Source organism: Aspergillus aculeatinus (assembly GCF_003184765.1).
Source record: "Aspergillus aculeatinus CBS 121060 unplaced genomic scaffold BO66scaffold_27, whole genome shotgun sequence".
Taxonomy (NCBI): domain Eukaryota; kingdom Fungi; phylum Ascomycota; class Eurotiomycetes; order Eurotiales; family Aspergillaceae; genus Aspergillus; species Aspergillus aculeatinus.
Window position 1 is genome coordinate 424,802 of NW_020291496.1, and position 19,903 is coordinate 444,704.

The 19,903-nt window shown below is 52.1% G+C and overlaps 7 protein-coding genes across 7 annotated transcripts; 2 read left to right on the forward strand and 5 right to left on the reverse strand.

Annotated features, from left to right (window-relative positions):
- Positions 1-1,271: 1,271 nt before the first annotated feature.
- Positions 1,272-1,865, reverse strand: BO66DRAFT_439096 (TVP15 family protein; the record flags this gene model as incomplete). Its single annotated transcript, XM_025651130.1, has 4 exons — positions 1,272-1,444; positions 1,508-1,597; positions 1,654-1,769; positions 1,846-1,865. 4 exons carry the CDS (start codon positions 1,863-1,865, stop codon positions 1,272-1,274), a joined length of 399 nt encoding a protein of 132 aa, XP_025503504.1.
- A 658-nt stretch (positions 1,866-2,523) lies between these two features.
- Positions 2,524-4,095, reverse strand: BO66DRAFT_392356 (uncharacterized protein). The gene is made up of 2 exons (XM_025647477.1): positions 3,165-4,095; positions 2,524-3,094 (listed from the first exon to the last, which is right to left on the reverse strand). Exons 1-2 carry the CDS (start codon positions 3,925-3,927, stop codon positions 2,781-2,783), a joined length of 1,077 nt encoding a protein of 358 aa, XP_025503505.1. The 5' UTR covers positions 3,928-4,095; the 3' UTR covers positions 2,524-2,780.
- Positions 4,096-4,378: 283 nt separating this feature from the next.
- On the reverse strand, positions 4,379-5,711 carry BO66DRAFT_429212 (FAD-dependent oxidoreductase; the record flags this gene model as incomplete). The annotated part of the gene is made up of 5 exons (XM_025650442.1): positions 4,379-5,098; positions 5,161-5,264; positions 5,322-5,425; positions 5,491-5,628; positions 5,683-5,711. 5 exons carry the CDS (start codon positions 5,709-5,711, stop codon positions 4,379-4,381), a joined length of 1,095 nt encoding a protein of 364 aa, XP_025503506.1.
- Positions 5,712-7,536: 1,825 nt separating this feature from the next.
- BO66DRAFT_402026 (OTU domain-containing protein) lies at positions 7,537-9,114 on the forward strand (the record flags this gene model as incomplete). Its single annotated transcript, XM_025648790.1, has 3 exons — positions 7,537-7,762; positions 7,853-8,280; positions 8,332-9,114. 3 exons carry the CDS (start codon positions 7,537-7,539, stop codon positions 9,112-9,114), a joined length of 1,437 nt encoding a protein of 478 aa, XP_025503507.1.
- A 1,878-nt stretch (positions 9,115-10,992) lies between these two features.
- On the reverse strand, positions 10,993-12,418 carry BO66DRAFT_375419 (PTH11-like integral membrane protein; the record flags this gene model as incomplete). The annotated part of the gene is made up of 6 exons (XM_025645646.1): positions 10,993-11,387; positions 11,453-11,520; positions 11,579-11,952; positions 12,011-12,078; positions 12,131-12,167; positions 12,227-12,418. 6 exons carry the CDS (start codon positions 12,416-12,418, stop codon positions 10,993-10,995), a joined length of 1,134 nt encoding a protein of 377 aa, XP_025503508.1.
- A 3,357-nt stretch (positions 12,419-15,775) lies between these two features.
- On the reverse strand, positions 15,776-17,125 carry BO66DRAFT_402028 (uncharacterized protein; the record flags this gene model as incomplete). The annotated part of the gene is made up of 2 exons (XM_025648791.1): positions 15,776-17,038; positions 17,090-17,125. The coding sequence occupies 2 exons, from the start codon at positions 17,123-17,125 to the stop codon at positions 15,776-15,778; spliced, it is 1,299 nt and encodes a 432-aa protein (XP_025503509.1).
- Positions 17,126-17,954: 829 nt separating this feature from the next.
- BO66DRAFT_392360 (SDR family oxidoreductase) lies at positions 17,955-19,403 on the forward strand. The gene is made up of 5 exons (XM_025647478.1): positions 17,955-18,498; positions 18,603-18,912; positions 18,985-19,040; positions 19,111-19,219; positions 19,276-19,403. The coding sequence occupies exons 1-5, from the start codon at positions 18,044-18,046 to the stop codon at positions 19,306-19,308; spliced, it is 963 nt and encodes a 320-aa protein (XP_025503510.1). The 5' UTR covers positions 17,955-18,043; the 3' UTR covers positions 19,309-19,403.
- The last annotated feature ends 500 nt before the right edge of the window (positions 19,404-19,903 follow it).

A 19,903-nucleotide genomic window follows, 5' to 3' on the forward strand; every position in this document is an offset into this window, starting at 1 on the left:
GGCCGTGAGATTGATTATCACAATCGATCTGCCAGACCGACTTTCTGCCTCCGTATGTAAGATGATTAGCTCAGCTAATCTCCGGACAAAAGTACCCTTGCCAATGGACAACTCATTGTGATCGGCATGGTATTCTAGAACACTGAGTGCGAGGCCTATTGGCCAAAGAAAGGGATTCGGTATAGGTTAGTAATGCACACCTATGAGCATGCCTTTTATGCGCTCCTGTTGACATGAGTCATATCCACGACTTCTGGGGCATGTCCAGCTTACTCGAAAAGCACATGGCCTATGACGGACCTGGTTTGCTGCGGACAATACTCTTACAGTACCTTCCAAGCTAGCTTCATCGCCCCCGGCGACAAAGTCCGGAGTATGAGCAACAAGTTCGGCGGAGTCCGGATACCCGGATACCAAATCCAATGAGTACTTCTATCGAAAGATTTTGACTGCATCAGACGATCCGGCCTACCATGGCTGGCTACAGCAAACATCCGGGGTAGGCGCAATAACCCCTCATCTCGAGAGGCGGAAAATCAGCTCAAATGGTGTCTCGGATCTGCCGGGGTCCTTGTCCGAATAGGACTCCTGAGTCTTCCTAGGGAGAGATGCCATCATCACATGAGGGGACCTGGAACCAAGAAAGCAAACAATCCATGATAGTTATAGCCGGTTATAGTGCCAGCGCTCAGACCTCGACCAAGAACCGTCTAAAGAGCTGGTTCATTTACATAAGCTGCAAGGCTGATGGTATTGACAGCCATAATGAGGAACCGAATGAAAAAGAAAAAGAAAGAAAAAGTCCTCTCCATGCTGGTATAAATCACCGAACCCCAAACCTAAAAAAGATACCCAGGTACAGTACAGTACACACATATCTGACACCCACTGAGGGCTGGGAAGAAAATACCATATATCTAGAGTTATCGGCACAGTGTGGCTTTGGTCCATAAGACCGCTGCGCTCACTGAGCCTGTTCCACCCACCCCCAACTTCCGCAACCGTTCGCATACCCATATTCAATTCGTCGCAACTCATTCGATCATCAAGCATTCAAATAAGAGGGATAAAGATAGATTTATCACTTTACCGCCGGCCGTACACGGTCATACTCCGAACAGGCTGGACTGACATAGCCCCGACGCTTGCCCGTTCGTGGTGACAAGGGCAGCGGCTGCAGATTTGAGTAGCACCAACCTTTGTCCGAGCACGTGTGCAGAGATCACACGAGGCCACATCGCCCGACTGTTCCTGCAACGCGCGCACCATGCTTAGACCTGCTCAGCGCCCCAACCCTGGTCGGTCTCGCGCATGTTGGACGGAGGCTCGATGGAGGGAATGAACTCCAGGGCAATGTATCCCAGACCGATGAAGCCGACGATGGAGCCCGCAATATAGCGCAGGACGTTGTCGTGCAACATGATCGACCCGACGAAGATGTAGACTGATTCCCGATGTTAGCGCAAACACATACAAAGATTCTATCTCCAACGCAGCGCAAACTTACAGCCACCACGTCCCAGGAAGGAGAAAAGGAAAGACGCGTAGCGGTAGACGTAGTCGGGGACGTTCGGCAGGAATTCCAATCCACCAACAACTGGGCATCGCGGTTAGTCTCGCCCTATTGCATGGTGGTGATAGTATGAAACTTACGAAGACCAAAGATAATCACATAGACGCCGACAATGATGGAGCTCATGGACGCAGGGAAGAACTGGGAAATACCACCCAGGACCATGAGCACACCGACGACGATGTTGACGATTCGGCTGGGTGTAAGAGTCTCGTTAGCTGCTGTGCTTGCGATGATGACGATGATGGAGTCTGGAAACGGGTCCGACGTACAAGATGTTGGAGAGATCCATTTTCGCGATTAGGTCGACGCAACTGCGTATATACTCGATGGTGGTGAAGCTTTCGTTCTAGTGGCAGAAGCAGCCGAGTAGGATCGGGAAGAGGGAAGAGTGTCTATCAAGCAATCACGTTAGTTGGAATTCAACGCTTAGGTGAACCTGGCAGCGGCGGAGACGAGCTGTTGTCGCCTATCAGTCATACCTGAGTGGCTAGATGAAAGATAGTCGACTCAGTGAGCTTGACTCCAACCCGCAGCCAGCAATATCAAGGGAAACTCAGACTCACCTTTGGAGCTAAGAGTCCTGAGCAGGCAGCAGGAAGGAAATGAAGGAGACGGAGAGTGCGGAAGGGAGATCGGAGAGATGGTTGAGGCTTAAGCTCTTTCGAGTTGTCGCGCTGTCGCAAGCTGCGGGTCCGCCAAGGCCAACCTTACCCATGACTCAGCAATCGCCGGATCTGATCGCATCCACGCGAGATTGCAACCAGGCTATGTTTGGTTGTCAGAAATCAGCTACCAGCTATTTTCATATGTGAATAGTGGCTCATGTTGGCAAGAATATCATTTCTTTAATGAGGCTTGCATGCACATCTGCTTGTCACTACTCAATGCCTAAAAGACTCCCACTATCATGGGTTCAAGACAGTCGGGCGTCGCTACAGCCGTCGACGTCATACCTCACGCTAGGTTGCCATGATATCCGCTTTGTGAGATGATAGGGCGTTTTCAGATCCCATGCGACAAATATCTGATAACTGAATAATGGCCGCACGCGCTGTACAACGCTGAAGTCACAGTATCTGTGATACATGACAGACCCGGGTTTCTAATACACCTGCAAAACTCAAAGCATGTCAAGCCATACACCTCGCCCAGTGGACGTGTGCACAAATCGTGCAAGCACAGCACAGTACAGTACAGTAGATCTTTACGACGCCATGAGATCACCCTGCTTCCTCTCAAGCCTGACAGCAGACAGTCCGTTAGCCAGCCGGCTCATACTCACACAGTCGCGCCCCAGCTCCGCATAGATCGCCTCCAAGTCCGTGCCCAGTCCGACCTTATCAGCTGTCTCCAGACTGCGCCCGTCCAGGAACGGGGCCATCGAGGGCCAGACGCTCTGGACATTGTTGAGGAAGAGATCCGCCCCTAGATCCCCGAGACCCTTGATCTCCTTGATGAGCTGCCGGGTCTTCTTCCGGTCATTGTTCGCTTTCTTCAGTAGGTTGTTGAGATCACCCTCTAATGTGCCTTTAGCTTAGCTCAGGCCAAAATCATCACCCAGATGCGACTCGAGGAGCGCAAAACATACCATACTTATCATTGATCAACTCCACCATTTTCCCCAAATTCGTCGCCCCTTGCTCTCGATACCGATTGTAGCCACCATCCTTCAGGGCCATCGCCCGCTCCTCCCAACTACTTTCGCTCAGCTTGCGGATATCATGGAACCCAACCTCAATGAGATGGTTGACTGCGCGCTGCGAAAGGTCATGGGAGATCGGACGCGACTTGAGCATCGCATCGATGACCATCGCGAGTAGCGTCTCTGGTGAGCCATGCAGGGTTCCTTCCGCAATTGTTGTCCCGAAGAGCGGGAGACGCCCGTAGTCTTGGACCGCTTTTTGCAGCTTCGGCTTGCTGATCGTTGTAGGGCTTTGTGGTTCTTCGGGAGTGGGCTCTTCTGATCTATCCTCTTCTTGATCAATATCCTTCTCCTCTTCCCCCTCCTCCTCTTCTTCTTCTTCTTGTTCATCACCTCCATCATCCTGCTCCAAAGCACCATCCTCATCCTCCTCATCATCAATACTCTCAACCTGCCCATCATACCCCTCATCCTCCTCTTCCGCCACATCCTGAATTACCTGCTCCTCAGCATCATCCCCTGTCCCCGCATCTTTCTTGACAAACTTGCTAGGCGGCTGGTCACGCTCCCGCTCGGCTTCAGCGCTAGCCTGTCCAGTACCCAACTCATCACCGAGATCCCTCTGATCGAGTTTGCGCTTCGGGGGGATGGTGGGCGTGCCGTCCTCGGTTTCGGGATAGTCCTCCACCTGCGGGGATTTGTACTTCATTTCGGCGGTCTAAACCCTAGATATTCAGTGAGCGGAAACAATAGAAAGAGAATCTCGTTTAATTAGAAGTAGAGAGGAACGTGCGTGATAGCGCAACAATGCTAAGTGGACAAATTGTTTTGGTCCAAAGCATTCGTCTTTACTGACTGTGAGTCTGGGGAAACCGGGACTGATTATTGTGCTCGTATGATTTCTCCGCGGACGATGATGGCGTCATCATGAAATAAGAACTTCCCCCGGTTCAACCCCACCTCCGCCCCGGGCCTATTCGCTCTCAGATGTTGTTCCGGGGCAAAAGCGGAAGCTTGGCACTTTCGTGAATACGATCTATGGTCTTTCACTACGAGATCCATTGATTTTGAAGAATAGACAGATGCTTCAATGTTGGATCTACGTGCAAATATGCAAGTATATACACAGAAAGCCCATCGCAAGCACTCGCACAAGTGAGCTAAAGCTTGGCGCGGCCGGACAAGGAGCTCTGCACCAAGCGGACGGCCTCCTCCGCGCAGCCGAACGAGGCCTGGTACCCGAACCCGCCATGACCGTAGTTGTGGACGACGGCGACGCCGTCGATGCGGTCGGCGGCGACGCGGGGCCCGCCCTCGCGGAGGGGCCGCAGGCCGACGCCGTGGCGGACGACGTCAAGGCCCTCGATGCCCTGGCCGTCGCGCACCAGGGCGGGGCACAGCGCGACGGCGCGCTTCATAATGCGCACGGCCAGGTTGGGGTCCGGCAGGGGGTCCCACTGGTGCTTCTGGTAGGAGCCGCCGATGACGGTGCCGCCGCCCGCGGCGCGCGTCATCACGTAGACGACCTCGTCCTCGCCGTCGTCGGAGCCCGAGATCGACACCATCTGGCCCGGGTCGTTGCGCACCACGACGATCTGCCCGCGCGCCGGGTAGAGCTTGGCATCCTGGACGCCGCCGAGCGTGCGGGACGCGAGCCCCGTGCAGTTCACGACCACGTCGGGCTTGTGGCCCGTGTGGTGGTGGGGAGTGTTAGCGGCGTCGCTGATGTGCTTGAGGACGCCGCGCTTGAAGACCACCCCGTTGCGCCGGCATTGGCCCACTAGCCAGGGGAGGTAGATTGCCGTGTTGATGCAGACGGAGGTGAATTGGGAGGCGTTGTCGATGCCCGGGGCTAGCTGGTCGGCGGGGATCTCTTGGAACTGGCCCGGGTTCGTTAGCCTGGTTGTCTGGCGGGGATCGGGGCGGGTTCAAGGGTACACACGTCCGGCACAACATCCTTATACCAGGGGTTCTTTTGCACCAGCTCGGAGAACCAGTCCCCGGTTGCGGATCCTTGGTCTTTGGTGCGGTTGTAGACGATTGTTTCTGCAGGCGAGTTAACTCTAATGGCAGGATGGGGAGGGGGATAAGTGATGTTCATACCTTGGAAATGAAGTCCTGCCTCGGGATGCTTCTCGGTCAGCTCCTTCAATGCTGGCCAAGTGTTGCGCTCCCATCTCTCATGGTCACTTCCACGCTTGCCCACACTGCCAATTGTTCAGTCAGTACGCTGGACTCCATTGTCATCATTATTCTTTGCGAAGGAACGTACGGGAGATAATTGGCCCCAGCCCACGGGGAGGCATATTCTATATCATAGTCGCCAGGCATGTGCTTCGCGAGAACGGTGATACTATTCGAGGGGTCCTTCGAAAGAAGATACGCAGTGGTCAATCCAGACACACCGGCTCTGAGACCAGAGGTCAGTATGAGCTCCGCAGACAACAGGCGGGGTCAAGCATACCCCAGAACCACGATCTTGTTTGTCGCCATTGAAACTGCTACTGTTGGGGGGGGGGGGTGAGTCTATCGAGTCAATAGAAGGCGTATCCCCAGGGAGGATTACGAGAGTAGGCTGGTAAATAGGTGATTATTTAAGTTAGTTGCTGTGAGTCAGTCAACTAAGGAATGATAACGAACGCTTCCCCTGCACAAACAGAGCTTATCGCATGCGGGCAATTGGGATGCGGTCCGGATTGATAAGAGAGAGCCACCCCCGCTCAGCCGGGGACTAACTAGGTAGAGTAAGACTGCCGTAGACTGGGGGGGCTTCCCGCCAAGCCGGAATGCGACAACCCCGTCCTCAGGCATCAAGACTGGATAGGATAGGATAAGATGTCTCGATGGGATCTTTCAGGCGGCACGCACCCAATCGCGTTGACGTCATATCTCAAGAAAGATTGCAGAACGCGAGCACAGTCTTTCTCCTGCCAATCATCTTAAGATAGGATGTGACTACTCGATCAAAAGGCTAAAAGCACAGGCAGGGTCCATTCAAAATGGCCCCGTGCTCCACTAGATCAATCGGCAGCACTACCATTGGAGTCCGATCACGGACCGAGTGGACAGCCGTCTTCGCCGAAAAGCAATGAAGTCAATCTGGTCAGCGAAGCAGCGTGACACCTACTGCCATCGATCTGGCAACCATACGCCCAGGAACGGAGCCATTGACTCGCTGACAGCTCACGTCCATGTTGTGCAGTTATGTCCGTGTTCTGCAGCCTTGCTTCTCCAGACATCCAAGTCCTTGCCAATGGACCGTCCGACAGGTCACTTCATGCACCAACAACGCAGAAGGATCCAATAGCGGAGTCGCGTCGGGGGGGCGATCGCGGTTTAACCGTTTTATGTGAATTGGGCGGTGTGTTTTGAGTGCTTGACTGCCTAAGTGCTTTCTCCAAGATTTCCATCCTAGATCAAGGGCAGTCAGTGCACTCTCAATTCATCACGCTTATTCGGTTGTGGGATCGGATTCGAGGATGAATGAAGCGCGCCATCCATGGACGAACGTGGTAAGTTACAGTAAGGAACGCGTCCTCATTTGATGGACTCGGAGAGTGTTGTGGGGAGGGGACTGTGTGTAAGGATTGATTACCGATCTGCAGAGCCCGTTACCGATAGGGTCTTTCAGGCCTCTGGGCATTGAAAGTGGGCAGACAGTCTGAATGAGGTGGCTTCCCCTCATTGAAGAGAGGTGAATATGTTCTCAACCGGAAGCTTGGAACAATAGCATGGCTCTGACCGATTCAATGTTGGGCTGGAGTGACCGCTCCCCGCGGATGCGCAAAAAGACTCGATTGAAGGAGAGGTAAGTTAGGTACTATAGGTCGGTAACCACCTAGTAATAGCTCTGTATACCTTTCGTCATCGACTGCTACCGCCCCGGTGAATGACCCAATCATGAGCTGATTATTAGCTCACCGCCTCTGATCCCGGAGCGTAATAAAAAAAAACCCTTGGTAAGAGGGATGTACGTACAAGCATAACAGACGCCTCCTCCGCAGTTCGCCGTCCGAAAAGAAAAGTCTCGCGTGTACTCCCGTAGATCGTGTGTTGCTTTTCTTCCTCCCGCCTTTTCTTCCTTCCCATTTACCACTCTCTACTTTATTCCTTGCCTGAATAACACTTTCTTCCCTTCCCCCTCCCCTCCCCCTCTCCCTCTCATTTATATTCATAGTGACTATTTTTTCTCCTCTCTCTCCCCCTCCCCACATTCTTCATCTCTTATTTTCTCTCTCTCTGCTCGACGAACCTCTCCGTATCTTGTTGTTCGTTCCACAAATGAGTGCATCTCGTCGAGCAGACACTATAACCAACTATGGCGGACGTTCCGAACGGTGGCAGAATTGTGCCCATAGTCGCGGCCCCCCGTCAGCATTATTCCAGTACTCCCGCCGTTGAGACGGTGGGCAATCAACCTCAACCCCAACCAAAGCCCTCCAAATCGTCTAGAAGTACGCGCCAAAAGGCCGCCGAGGCCGAATGCTTGGAGATTCCGTGTCTCAACGAGCTAGGGCTCTATGCGCTCCCGACCGAGGGCGACGGTACGTTGCTCTTTGCCCGCCATTGGCCAGCTAGCTTGTCCCTTGGCGCTCCTACTCTAGTGTGCCCTGTTTTCTGACCGTCAATTGTAGGCAATTGCCTGTACTATGCCCTTTCCGATCAATTGTACGGCGACTTCCTCCACGCTGACCAAATCCGTGTTCGTCTCGCGGATCACATCTTGGCCAACAAGGATTACTTCATGAGCTTCATAGCTGCGGCTGGCGGAGAACGCAGGGCACCACGCCGCGCAGCAGCCAAAGCAGCCAGGCAAACCTATTGCTCCTCGTCATCAGCCAGTCCCGCGCCCCTCTCGGCCCGGGATAAGGAGCGTAGCTTCGACACTAGAGTGGCTGAATCGCGAAAGAAAGGCGTCTGGGGTGGCGCTGAAGAGATCCAGGCATTCTGCCAATCTTTCAAGAGGGATGTGGACGTCTACACGATGTATGGAATCCAGAACTTCCGTGATGTTCACGCGCCCGTCGATGAACACCGAGAGAAAGTGCACATCGCATTTCACGTAAGTAACACAAACACTATGGCGTAGGTGACGTTCTAACCCTCCGCGTAGGATTTTCATCATTATTCGTCGGTCCGACATACGAGCGGGCCGCATACTGGACCACCTTCTATAGCACCCATTGACAAGGAGCGTCAAGAGGAAGCTTCTTCCGCTAGCTCGACTGTCGTGGACGTGGCCACCCCGTGGAAAATCTCGGCCATCCAGGAGGGTCTCGGGGGCAAATACGACCGCGAGACCATTGTAGGCATGCTGCAACAGTGCCGTGGTAACATCGACCGGGCTTTTATCAACCTGATCGGTGAAGACGCCAACTGTAGCGAAGCAGATGCGCCCACCTCGAAGGCTATCATGAAGTCGCGCCTGCAACCGTCCTCGCGATCTTCATCTCCATTCAGTACGGGCAGCAAACGCTCCGCGGATGAAAGCGAAGCTGAAGAGAACCCCCGGCCGGCCGTTCGGCGCACGCGGGTTCGGGAGAATAAACGACGCATTCTTCCCGATGTGACCGTCGGAATTGCCTTCAGAGATGATCAGAACGATCTTGTTTCTCTGCGACTGCGGGTTAGTCCTGACACAGTTGCACCCAAGAAGCAGTCCACCGGCAGCACGACCCCCGAGCAAACCGAAACTAATTCCTTCTCGGAGCCAGCCAGCGACGGCACCGATGCTTCGAAGAAGGACCCCAAGCTCAAGATTAAGTTCCGAACGGCAGCTTCCGCTCCTACAGAAGCCGCTAGTCGACAGCCGACTGAACCTAGTGAAGAGCCCAAGGCCACGCTGCGACGAAGCATACGACTGTCAAAAAGTCGCAACCCCCCCAGGGCCGGTTAAGATCAACCACACGCACCTCACACCATTTGCCAAACCCTATTCAAAATTAGCAGAGTGTCACCACTCACGCATACGAAGCTAACGACCACCATTTACTTTCTCGATACATGGCACCATTTTCTGGCTATTGCATTATCAAGCGCGTTGGGTGTTTGGGGCCTTTTAGAGCGTTGGGCCCTTGCTTACTTTTTCTTCTTCACCATACCCTCCTGCATACCTGCATATTTGCATATGAGTGCTTCATGCATGTTACTAGCGACGCGACTAGACCTTGTTCATGGTTCTATCATTCACCACCACCACCATCATCCTCCTCCTCCTCCCCATCTTCTTTATACCTCACATCAGACAAGATCTTCGGAAGAAGTCCGACTTTTTGAACTCTTTATGATACCACTATACTTCAATGATTCGATACATTACCTCCGCCAGACGGACACATGCACAAATCTCTGCTGCCTCACCACGCAGTGTGACCCGAAATGAACATAATATCTCCGCCTTGGTCTTCATCGGGTGTTTTCAGGGTGCCCTGATCGGGCATTTCTCTGTACTTGATATCCCCAAACTAGCATAAAGATGACGAAACTTGCATACACTAGTGGGAAGACTAAAGGATCGTTGCATGATGCATGATAGATGAAATCTGAAGAATCGCTTACTTTCCGGCTTGCATGGCCTTAGCTTGCTCGGCAGCTTTGCTTGGTACTCTCCAAGAGCACTGGTTTACGTAGGACCCAAACAAAAACATAGACAAACACACAAGCATTCTCAGCCGAGAAAAACAACCCCATCAAACAAACCCCTGATCCCTGGAGCGGGTAAATCCTGCGCACGGACCGTAGCCGGGGAAGAAATACTCACTGTACCCAGAAATATTTGATGCACATCCACAACATATCCTATTGATAGGCAGTGCAGTGCTTCACTGTACGTATCTGTTTCACTCTCATCGACAGAGGGGCAAATCGCCCGCAACCTGCAGTGTACATACACTTATTATGGTTATGCCACAGTATTGAGTAGTGCAGTGCACCCTGGAGTCATTCCACCACTCCACCCAATCATCGAGCTCGGCGGCATACATTGAATATAGGAAGGAACCGCGAAATGAAACCAAAAGAGAGAGAGAGAGAAAATAACAAGATTCCTTGGATAGAGAGAGGATATAGAGTACTCGGTCTTGCTAGGTTATAATTAGTGTATCACTCTTAAGTGTGAGAAGCTTAGCTGGCTTGGCTTAGCATAGCCTGAGTAGCGTAGCTTACCTCCAGGCTCGCAAAGCCCCTCTCTTGAACTTCGACACTGGCGGGAGCATCCGCATCCTTCCTTCCTAGACTGCGCTGGGGATAAGGGTTACGCTGTGGCATGGTACGGATAGTGGTGGGTTGGTGGGTAGATTGGAATCGCTCGGTTAGAGACCTGCTACAATGATGGGGGTTGGGCTGGATTAAAACAAACGACTAAAAAGCTGGGGACAACTCAGTCTACACCTGCTGGAAAGTAGCTGTACTGTACCCTGAATAGCAGGAGATAACGTTGAGCATGGACCATTCTACAATCCAATAATATCTGAATCGACCATGAGCCCCGTGTACAGTACTGGGTCTGGTAAACATCCTCTGCAAGCAACGGAATAGAACAATTCAATAGGTTCATGATAGTTCATTAACGATTAGCCTTCTATGCATTAGTTATGTAGAAGATCTCTCGGCGGCTGACAGGCACAGAAATATAATAAGAAAGAAGCGCGGGGGTATATGTGAGACAGTAAAGAGAGAAGTGATGGGTAGGCAAGTCCGGAGATCCGAGGCTGGGAAACGTAGTGAGACAAAAAGATCGTTAGGGTAAGCGAAAGTGATAGTAAAGCATAGATCGTTATACATCCACCACCAATCGGCGCTGGCTGGTGGATTCGCCGTGATGCGACGACTCCTGGATCATCTCCGTCCGCACTTCAATGCCGCCAAAGGCACCGCCGGCTGCGCCGACATGGCTGGCCTCGCCGGACTTGACGTCGATGGTGTACATGTCGTAGTCGCGGTCCTGGGAGTAAAGCTCGACCTTGTGGCGATGGGACTGCGCGGTCATGCGGGTGGCGGTCATGCGGCTGACAGACACGGTGGGATTGCGCGTGTAGCGGTTGTAGCTGTTGGTGGACAGGAACTTGGGGAAGAGGCGGCTGACGATGGGGCGGAGGAAGGGCAGGCACGCGCAGATGATGGCGACGTTGCATTCTGCGGCGGTCCAGTAGGCGGCGCCGACGTTGCTCCCTGATTGATGATGATGGTTGTCAGCAAGGAAAGTGATGCCAGGTCGATAGAAGGGGACTACTCACAGGAAGTGTCACTGTTCTGGGCGACAGAACGCAACGAGGAGAGACGCAGGATACTAGTGATAACGACTCTATACAATGGGTTAGCCACAAACTCAAAACTGGATTGGTGGTTAGGAAGACACGCACAGTCCACCAATAGCGAAAACACCCATGAGCGCGAACTTCTGCGCTCGCGGAAGCTGCAGTTGCGACAAAAGCGGCATCGGCAACACCAGCAATGTCACGTCGGTGGCGATGTTCATAGAGGCGTTGAAGAACCAGACCGCTTCGAAATTGAGACAGTACCCCGAAACAGTGCGATCCCAGAATCTGGAGACCGGCACGCAGTTCAAGAAGCCGCTGACGACCGCCCACGTTCCGTAGGTAGCCACGATGCCTAGCACAACATAACAGGCCAGTCGAAAACGGCGGTCGGGGAAAATCCGCAAGTATTGGAAAAGAATGGAGAACTTGGTGAAGATCAGGCTGGCGTTGTAGAACGGGATCGCAGCCCATAGTCGCTAAGAAGCCAATCGTTAGTTATTAGTTCTGTCTGCGTGGCACGCTCAAGCGCCTTACCTTCAGCTGCTCCTTCAGAATACGATCTTGAAGCTGGGAAGAGTGCATCCCAAGTCCGAAGTGTACCTCTGGAGTATATTAGATGGGAGTCGCTCGGTGTCACAAGTTCTGAGGTCTTACCAGCACCAACCAGGCCAAGGTATGTACACGCCAGTATCTGCCAGGTGCATGTCAGTAAATGTCCGAACTCCAATCACGTCGTCCAGAGAGGCATACCAGAGATATGAGAATCATGTAATCCTCGCGACCCTTTAGTTTCATCAAACCGAGACGCGCATACATCCGCATAGCGACAATAACAACCGAAAAGCCGGTGAGCACGGCTGTCACCACCAGTGCTCGCTGACCACGTTCTGCACCATCTCCCGATATCCTGGGAAACAAAAGATGTTCTCTGATTATGTCCATATTGGTTTGATTGTGGTTCGTGGAGGGAATGAATCGAGTAGGTAGGGCCGTGGGGGTGTGAGCTGTAAGCAAAGAGCGTTTTTCTGAGTATAGGTGGCTGTGGCGCCCGCTTGCTGTATGTCCGCCGAGGTGAAGTAGGATGCCCTCTCCAGGTTTCGCAACCTAGATATCAGGATGAGGTAAACCGCATGGGTTCAATTGGAGATCAATGGGGTTAAAAGAGAGTGGGTGGGTTGGTCGAAGCGTCTGCAGTAGAGTTTAGTTGGAAGGAACCGGTGCGGTAACGACATGGCTTTTATTTGTACAGTTCCTTCTACTACTCGGCCTATGGAGACGATCCCCGCACTGGCTCAAAGTTTGATAGTACTCAATAGCGTAAGAGAAGCTGAAAGAGGGCTGATGGGCAGCATTGTTCCTTGTCGAGTGAACGACCTGAGCTCGGTCTTGTCCGGGATGTGGTTAGGAGCTGAGGGGGGTGCCATTCAGATTGTAGTAATGATCTATGCGACTAAGCCGTCGGGCTCCACCGGTGTCGTGGGCAAGGTGGAGGAAGGCACGAGGCTCGCAGAGAAGATTAGTCAATGGCGATGCGTATTTAGCAGCAGACCCAGAATCGATGGCTCTCTGGCACCTTCCGCTCTGTCAACTGGTGCCTCGTTCCGGGCTTCGATCCATGGAACGTCGCCATATTTTTACTCGACTCAGTCTTGTATAACTGCCCTGTGCGGTTTAGTGCTGCTCGGCAAGTGTTGTGCGGTCAAGAGAGAGTGTACATGAGAGGCCAGTCTCCGCTCCACAGCGAGAAAGAATCTGATTATTTGCTCGTTTCAAGTTGAATGTCGATATGCTGAGTATACGACCATCAATCTAAACAAATCCGAGATCAATTTCTCGCGCAATCTCAACTAGAAGATCGGTTGGGGATCGATAATCTTCGTCGCGTCTTAAGCAAGTCTTCCACACTATCCTTGCTCTGAAAGTTAATGCATGATTCATGTGCTTGGTTTCAGATCGCGGCACGAATCATAATATCCGATCGTGCCGGTGTGGATTTAGCATGCCTGGCAAGAGAGTTTTCTCCTACTGCAAGCTAAAGTGGTATGATCGTGCGCCTGCACTTGCTCGTGGTCAGAACTAGTCTTCCAAATTATGACCAGTAAGAAATCCTAGAAGTGGAGTGTTTGGCGAGTGGCGATATTTATTTTCTTTTCAATACGAGGACTCTGCTTGAATCTCAACCATAAGAAGGGTCCAGTCCAGCCAACAGGGCTGATAATTTCCGCTTATCAACAACAATGCTATCCGGTTTATCCAAGGCCGACCGAGAAGTTGGCGAACCATTGCCGATTGTGATGGCGGTTTCTGTGCGGTGCTTTGACGAGCACTTGTCCTCTGAACACATTTGGGTCATGATAGGCACCAATTGTCACCACAGTGGAGCACGTCGCCTCTAGTGTCCGAAGTGGCCGCGATCTTCGACAGCAATAGCCTTTTTAGGACAATACTGCTCTAGACGTTGATAAATTTCATGGTTAATTTTCCATGGCTTGCGACCATCCGGGGAATTTCTGCCAGGGCAGGAGACCATTCTCTGTCCAGTGGTTGATCAGCAGATGGTGAGAACCTTCGTCTGCAAACCTCGATAGACTGTGTGTCCGCGCGCGATTTACTCTGCAGGCCCTCGCTCGATTCCAGTTCCTGGCCTACCTAGCCCGCAGCTAAATCCAGTGTCTACGTTTGTCTCAGAAGAGGGGGGGGGGAATTGTGTGTCAAGGGGGGCGTTAGAACTGTGGACCAGAAGCAAGTCATAAAATGTCGATCATATGGGACTTAGTGTTTCCTGATTCATCTAAGGTCTTTAGGTCTGATCAATTCTGCTGTGCCTTCAGGCTGAGGTCGTGGACTTGTTTTGACCGTTGGAAAACTGTAGATTAGTGCGCCTGCGGTAAGAAGGGACGCCATCATTGTAAGTAGCGGTCTTTGTTATCGCGTAAGGTCTTGGTAGATTTTGGGTAGTATGTCGAACATGATATCAGGAGGAGAAAATACGACAGCGCTTGAAAAAGTTCGATTCTGCAGAATCAAGGGTCCGCCACCACACGTGGGCGAGAAATCTCGTGCGGCCCCAGCACATCTACCACGTTCGTGAAAGAAATGCTTCTCCTGGTCGGGTTTCCAGAAGATGACATACATCATTTCTGGGGAAACGACCTAGGATCCGCTGTCGGCATTCATTATTATGTCCTGTTTCGACTTTCGAGTGCTTTGGGGGGTTTCCCGGAACATTGGGACGCAAGGATTCGGTGGTGATCATCAATAAACAATGGGGCCTCGGATGCAGGTCCCAGGAGAAAAAGAGGGGGATGAGGCGTCGATAGCGCGGCGCTATCACTGCTAGAGACGGCAAAGGATTGCACTACCACGCAGCTGGTATGAACGCCCATTGTCAAGACTTGGCAAATGATGTACATGGCTTGGAATAAGGCTTTTCAGTACCCCATCACTGTCCAATGAGAACAAACGCTTCCTGGGAGATGGCGAGGCTCTAGCCTAGTCTAGTCAATAGAGATGGTTGAATGGTGTTGCATAAATTATTGAACGCCATGGGATAAATAAACGTACGCTCCCACTAGACTCACTGACCCGTGCATCTGTAGGTTTAGGGAGCGTTTGTTGTTTGCTGAATGGCTGGCAGAGTGTCCCTAGCTTCGATTGACGAGATATCTCGAGCCCTTGAACTGATTTGACTCCCACTCCCAGGTTCTAAGTACGGTGGTCGGTAGTGGTGTTGACAGCCTTGCACTGCGTTGAGCTTGAAGGGAAACTCGACTCGAGGATCGTCGCGTGGGGGGCGGTTTTGGCATGGCCCGGTCAGTGTCAATTATGTCACCGCAGTCACTTAAGCCGCTGGGCTCACCGAACCGTTCTCTTCCCATGAGCCAGCTGTCATTGGCAGAAGATAATCAGGCTCTGGGGCCACTGTCAAAAGTGGGCGATGATCGCTGGCCGGAGAAAGGGAAGAAACAGTGACAGAAGGGGGAAGGAGGGAAGGAGACGAAGCGGTCAGTCAGTGTCAGTCAGCCGACGGGCAGACAGCAAGCGATGTTTATCCCTGACGATCCACGGGCTGTGGAACAACAACAATCAGAACAATAACAACAGTCTACTCTTGAATTGACTGTTTGCCAGATCACAACAGTACAGGGTAATGATCTACACATTCTATGTTCGGCGAATTGGATTTTCTTACAATGGAAAAGAAGCACACAGCACTCTATCATTTACCCTTTTTTTTTTATCATTATGAGAGTATGAAACTAAAACTTCTACGTTCGGCATCAGCTTTTTTTCCTGCAATCAGTTCAGAGCCTTACCCCCCCCCTCAGGACTGGACTGCTCCTCCTCCTCCTCTGACAACTCTGGTAGCAAGGTCAAGGTGTAAAGGTCCGGGCTGTGCGGATCTTGTCGCAGGCCAGTTTTAGCACCGCTTTGGGGCACATCGCTCATAATCCTCATTCGAGTCGAGAAGCTCTCGAGCGAGTTGTCCGTCAAGGCGCTGATTTGGGGAGGTGTCTCATCAGGCTCACAAGTAATTGACTCCCTAAGAGGCGAGGGCTTGCAAGACTTCTCTTTCTCCCTCCTGAAGTGCCGGTTTCGATCCGTCTGTTCGAGCTCGGCAAGCCGCGATTGTTGCCTCTCAAACCAATCCCGGGTCGACGGGAATTTATTTTTCTGTACGAAGCCAGTAGCTATACCAAAGTCCTCAAGCAGATAGTCATAAGGATTGCCAGGGTCTTGCAGACACTCATCGTTGGTTACCCTGGGATCATTGCGCCACCAACCGTGTGGGCTGTAGTACCTGAACGTGAGCTTGGATGCCCATTCAACGAAGTCAGTGATCGTTCCTGGGAGTCTTTGTCCTCTAGTTTCGAGATCAACAACTACCGGGTCTATGTAGACCATAGCATTCTTCAACAGGGCTTTGAGGCGAAGCTCGTCCCCAGCTCTGGGGACCTTCGGGTCGGTTAGCTGGAAGAAGAGTGAGATCGCCGGTGGTGTCCGACTCTCTTGTGGGACGGGATCCCCAAACCAGTTGAAGTGGTGGACTGACTCGGACTCGTCTACGTGGTGCATGTAGGCCTCACGAGCATCGAATTCATGGTCGATTTCGACCCTGATGAGCCTTACCTCGGCGCTCTCCATGTCCTCGCTAAAGGCCGGTGAAGGGGCCAGCCCCCCATAGTCATTACGTGCTGCTTCTCCAAGCTCCATGCCATGACCATCAGTATTTAGACTCTGGCTTTGGTGAAAGTTATTCAGGTTGTAGCCGAGACTCTGGTAAGCCCTTTGGATAGCGTGACTCCTCTTAGATGACTCATCATTCGCCTCGGTTGCAGTCCAATCCATGCTGGTGCCAGCAGATACCTCTTCCTTCTCACTCTCTAAGGGCTTGTCGAAATCCATCTCATCGAAATCGTGCATTAGCACTTCGTCCGACACTGTTAGTGTCTCTGTCGAGCTGGTAGAGCTTATCTCGTCTCTCGAAGTCATATCGTCATCCGAAGCTTCATCCATCCAGTTGAACGGCGATCCAGGCTCGAGGAGCTTCCTGTAGGTCTCCTCTAGTTCAGTAAAGCTCGTTATATGGTTATTAGACATCATAGCACTTACATTTCTGGCTCTGAAGTTAATATCCCGAGGATCCATGTTGGCGATCAGACGCTAAATCGTTTAATTCCTCGCAGTACTCGAAGTGTTCACCCATTGAATATTTATAACCAGGCTCTAGCTTCTGTCTTGAGTCAGACAAAGACAAGGGTGGTCAGTGAAACCAAACTGCGGAATGGTAATTATCATTAAGAAGAGGTCATTACTATGTCATGGCTGACACCGCCATTTCCGTTTCTCCTTGATGATGCATAGAAGCGGTAACTTGGACAGCCACATCGACCGTTGTATACAACAAATGGTTCTGGGTACTCTTTCGAATTACGATCTGTTCGCGTTCGCAGTTATCGTATCGAAGGCTTTTAGGATCGAGAAACTTCGAAGTCATGGCTGGGATAGCAATATATTCCGGTTGTTGGTGTGTTTGCACCCACATGTCAGTGCTAACGCTGGTAGATAGTAGGTCGCTAGATCTGATCCCGAGCTCTGACCATGCTATGGGCTCATCTTGAGTACTGCTTGGTTATGATTTTATGATATCATGCAAGGCACGAGGAGGAACTCCGGAGTTAGACAAGTCCGGCATTCAAGTTGTGTGTCTTTGTACTGTCTCCATGTGGTAGGCTGGGATCAGAGAATGACAAAGAAACATTCATGGGTGCTTGTAGACCACAATGGCTTTGTTTTGCTGCGCGATTGCCAACATTGTCCTGCAGCCAGCAAGCAGATTTTCGAGTCGGCGGAGTTGTATGCGGTGCAGCAGGGTATCGGGGAAGGAACTCCGATGTGTCGGGGCGACCTTCAGCCGGCTCAAAAAAGGGCCCCGCCGAAATCACGAAAGACGGATTCCCCCGCACGCAACGCCGACGTTCGGCCGCCTTCGATTCCATTTAAAGCCAACTGAGCCCCCCCTTATCTCTCGTTATCCTTCTGACTCATCTCTTTAACGTCTGCCTTATGCGCCTGCTTCGAGCTCTTCTCACCTCGACCAGATCCCTGCGACAGCTTCCCTTGACGACCTCCCCCGGGAACATCTCCGCATTCACCCCGCTCACCCGATCAACCCCGTTCCAATCCGCGATCCAGCCCACTTTCATCAGACGCACAATGGCCTCCGCAATGGCAAAGCGCCTCGAGGGCAAGACCATCGTGGTCACCGGTGCCTCGTCCGGTATTGGCCGCAGCACGGCCAAGGAGTTTGCTCGCACCGCGCCCAAGGACCTGAAGCTGATCGTGACGGCCCGTCGCATCGACTCTTTGAAGCAGCTCGCCCAGGAGATCAAGGAGGAAGTCGGTGAGGGTGTCAAGGTCCTCCCCGTGCAGTTGGATGTTAGCAACTCCGAGGAGATTAAGAACTTCGTGCCGTCTCTGCCCGCCGAGTTCCAGGAGATCGATGTGCTTGTGAACAATGCGTGAGTCGACGTTACGCCCCTCTCCCTGGACAAGATTCGGCCTTGTGCATTTATGGCCCAGGCAAAAAAGTGAAACAAAAGCCTGGCTGACACTCAAGAATCAGCGGCCTTGTTAAGGGTGTCGCCAAGGCCCCCGAGATCGACACTCAGGATATCGACGTCATGTTCTCAACCAACGTGACCGGATTGATCAACATGACCCAGGCCATTCTCCCCATCTTCCAGAAGAGATCCGACGGCGGTCGCGGCGATATCATCAACATCGGCAGCATTGCTGGCCGCGAACCTTACCCCGGCGGAAGCATCTACTGTGCCACGAAGGCGGCCGTCCGGTCCTTCACCGACGCATTGAGAAAGGAGCTGATTGCGACGAGAATCCGCATCATCGAAATCGACCCCGGTCAGGTGGAAACCGTGAGTCGTCGCCTGAGAGCTCCATAGTGGCCTTCGTTCTGAATCTTACTAATATTTGTTTGTGCTGTACAGGAGTTCTCCGTGGTGCGATTCTACGGTGACAAGGAGAAGGCTGATGCAGTCTACGCGTATGACATCCCCAGCTGGAGATTGTTTACACAAATGAGACCAAGGATATACTGATGTGCTCTGTTGCAGTGGCTGCGAACCCCTCACCCCCGATGACATCGCTGAAGTTGTTGTGTTTGCCGCTGGTCGGCGCGAGAACGTTGTGATCGCGGATACGCTGATCTTCCCCAGCCACCAGGTAAGCTCATGGAACTTGGGGACCTAGATGACAAGCGCTGACGCATACTTCACCAGGCTTCTCCGGGAATTATGCACCGCAAGGCTTAGTGATATGTATGATCGATAGAATTGAAGTATATAAAGGCAGGGTACCTGCTACGGTCTGGAAACGATAGATAACTGTGCAACTTAATCACCATGAACCGTCCCCTCCAGCTTGGCTAAGAAGTAGTCTGTCTGCTTTGTGTCGACCTTGTTTAGGTGTATGAATTTGCCTGTTGACCAGTCATTCTCCGCATCCAAACCCCCCTCCCCCTCTCAAAGCAGGGCCGAGGTCCAGTGGAAGTCCGTAATTGGGGCCTGTAACGTAGGACCAATAATTGGCAAAGGCACGTGGTTTCTATTTCTAGATTGATAATCACAAAGGCTGCCGACTTCAGAAGAATGAAAACATCACTCGACCCGCCCTCTAGATGGAAATCAAGCAGCGCTTAAACTTTCAGCCTAATCATCTCAATTGCTTCAACTCCCCTCTGCTGCCAACCGACGAGAGGGAGATGACCAAATCCCAAAATCTTACTTGATGCATATACTTACCATACTCTATACTCCCCTACAATCCTTCACCAACAAGAACAGCAAGTAAAGAAATATCAAACCCGAATAAACCCAAAACCTCAATCTCTATCCCCCGCCTTCTCGG

Coding starts and splice junctions, on each gene's coding strand:
- BO66DRAFT_392356 (XM_025647477.1), bottom strand. CDS start 3,927: ATGAAGTACAAATCCCCGCAGGTGGAGGACTATCCCGAAACCGAGGAC. Junction 3,095..3,164: donor GTTGATCAATGATAAGTATG/GTATGTTTTGCG, acceptor AAGGCACATTAG/AGGGTGATCTCAACAACCTA.
- BO66DRAFT_392360 (XM_025647478.1), top strand. CDS start 18,044: ATGCGCCTGCTTCGAGCTCTTCTCACCTCGACCAGATCCCTGCGACAG. Junction 18,499..18,602: donor GATGTGCTTGTGAACAATGC/GTGAGTCGACGT, acceptor CTCAAGAATCAG/CGGCCTTGTTAAGGGTGTCG. Junction 19,041..19,110: donor AAGGCTGATGCAGTCTACGC/GTATGACATCCC, acceptor GCTCTGTTGCAG/TGGCTGCGAACCCCTCACCC.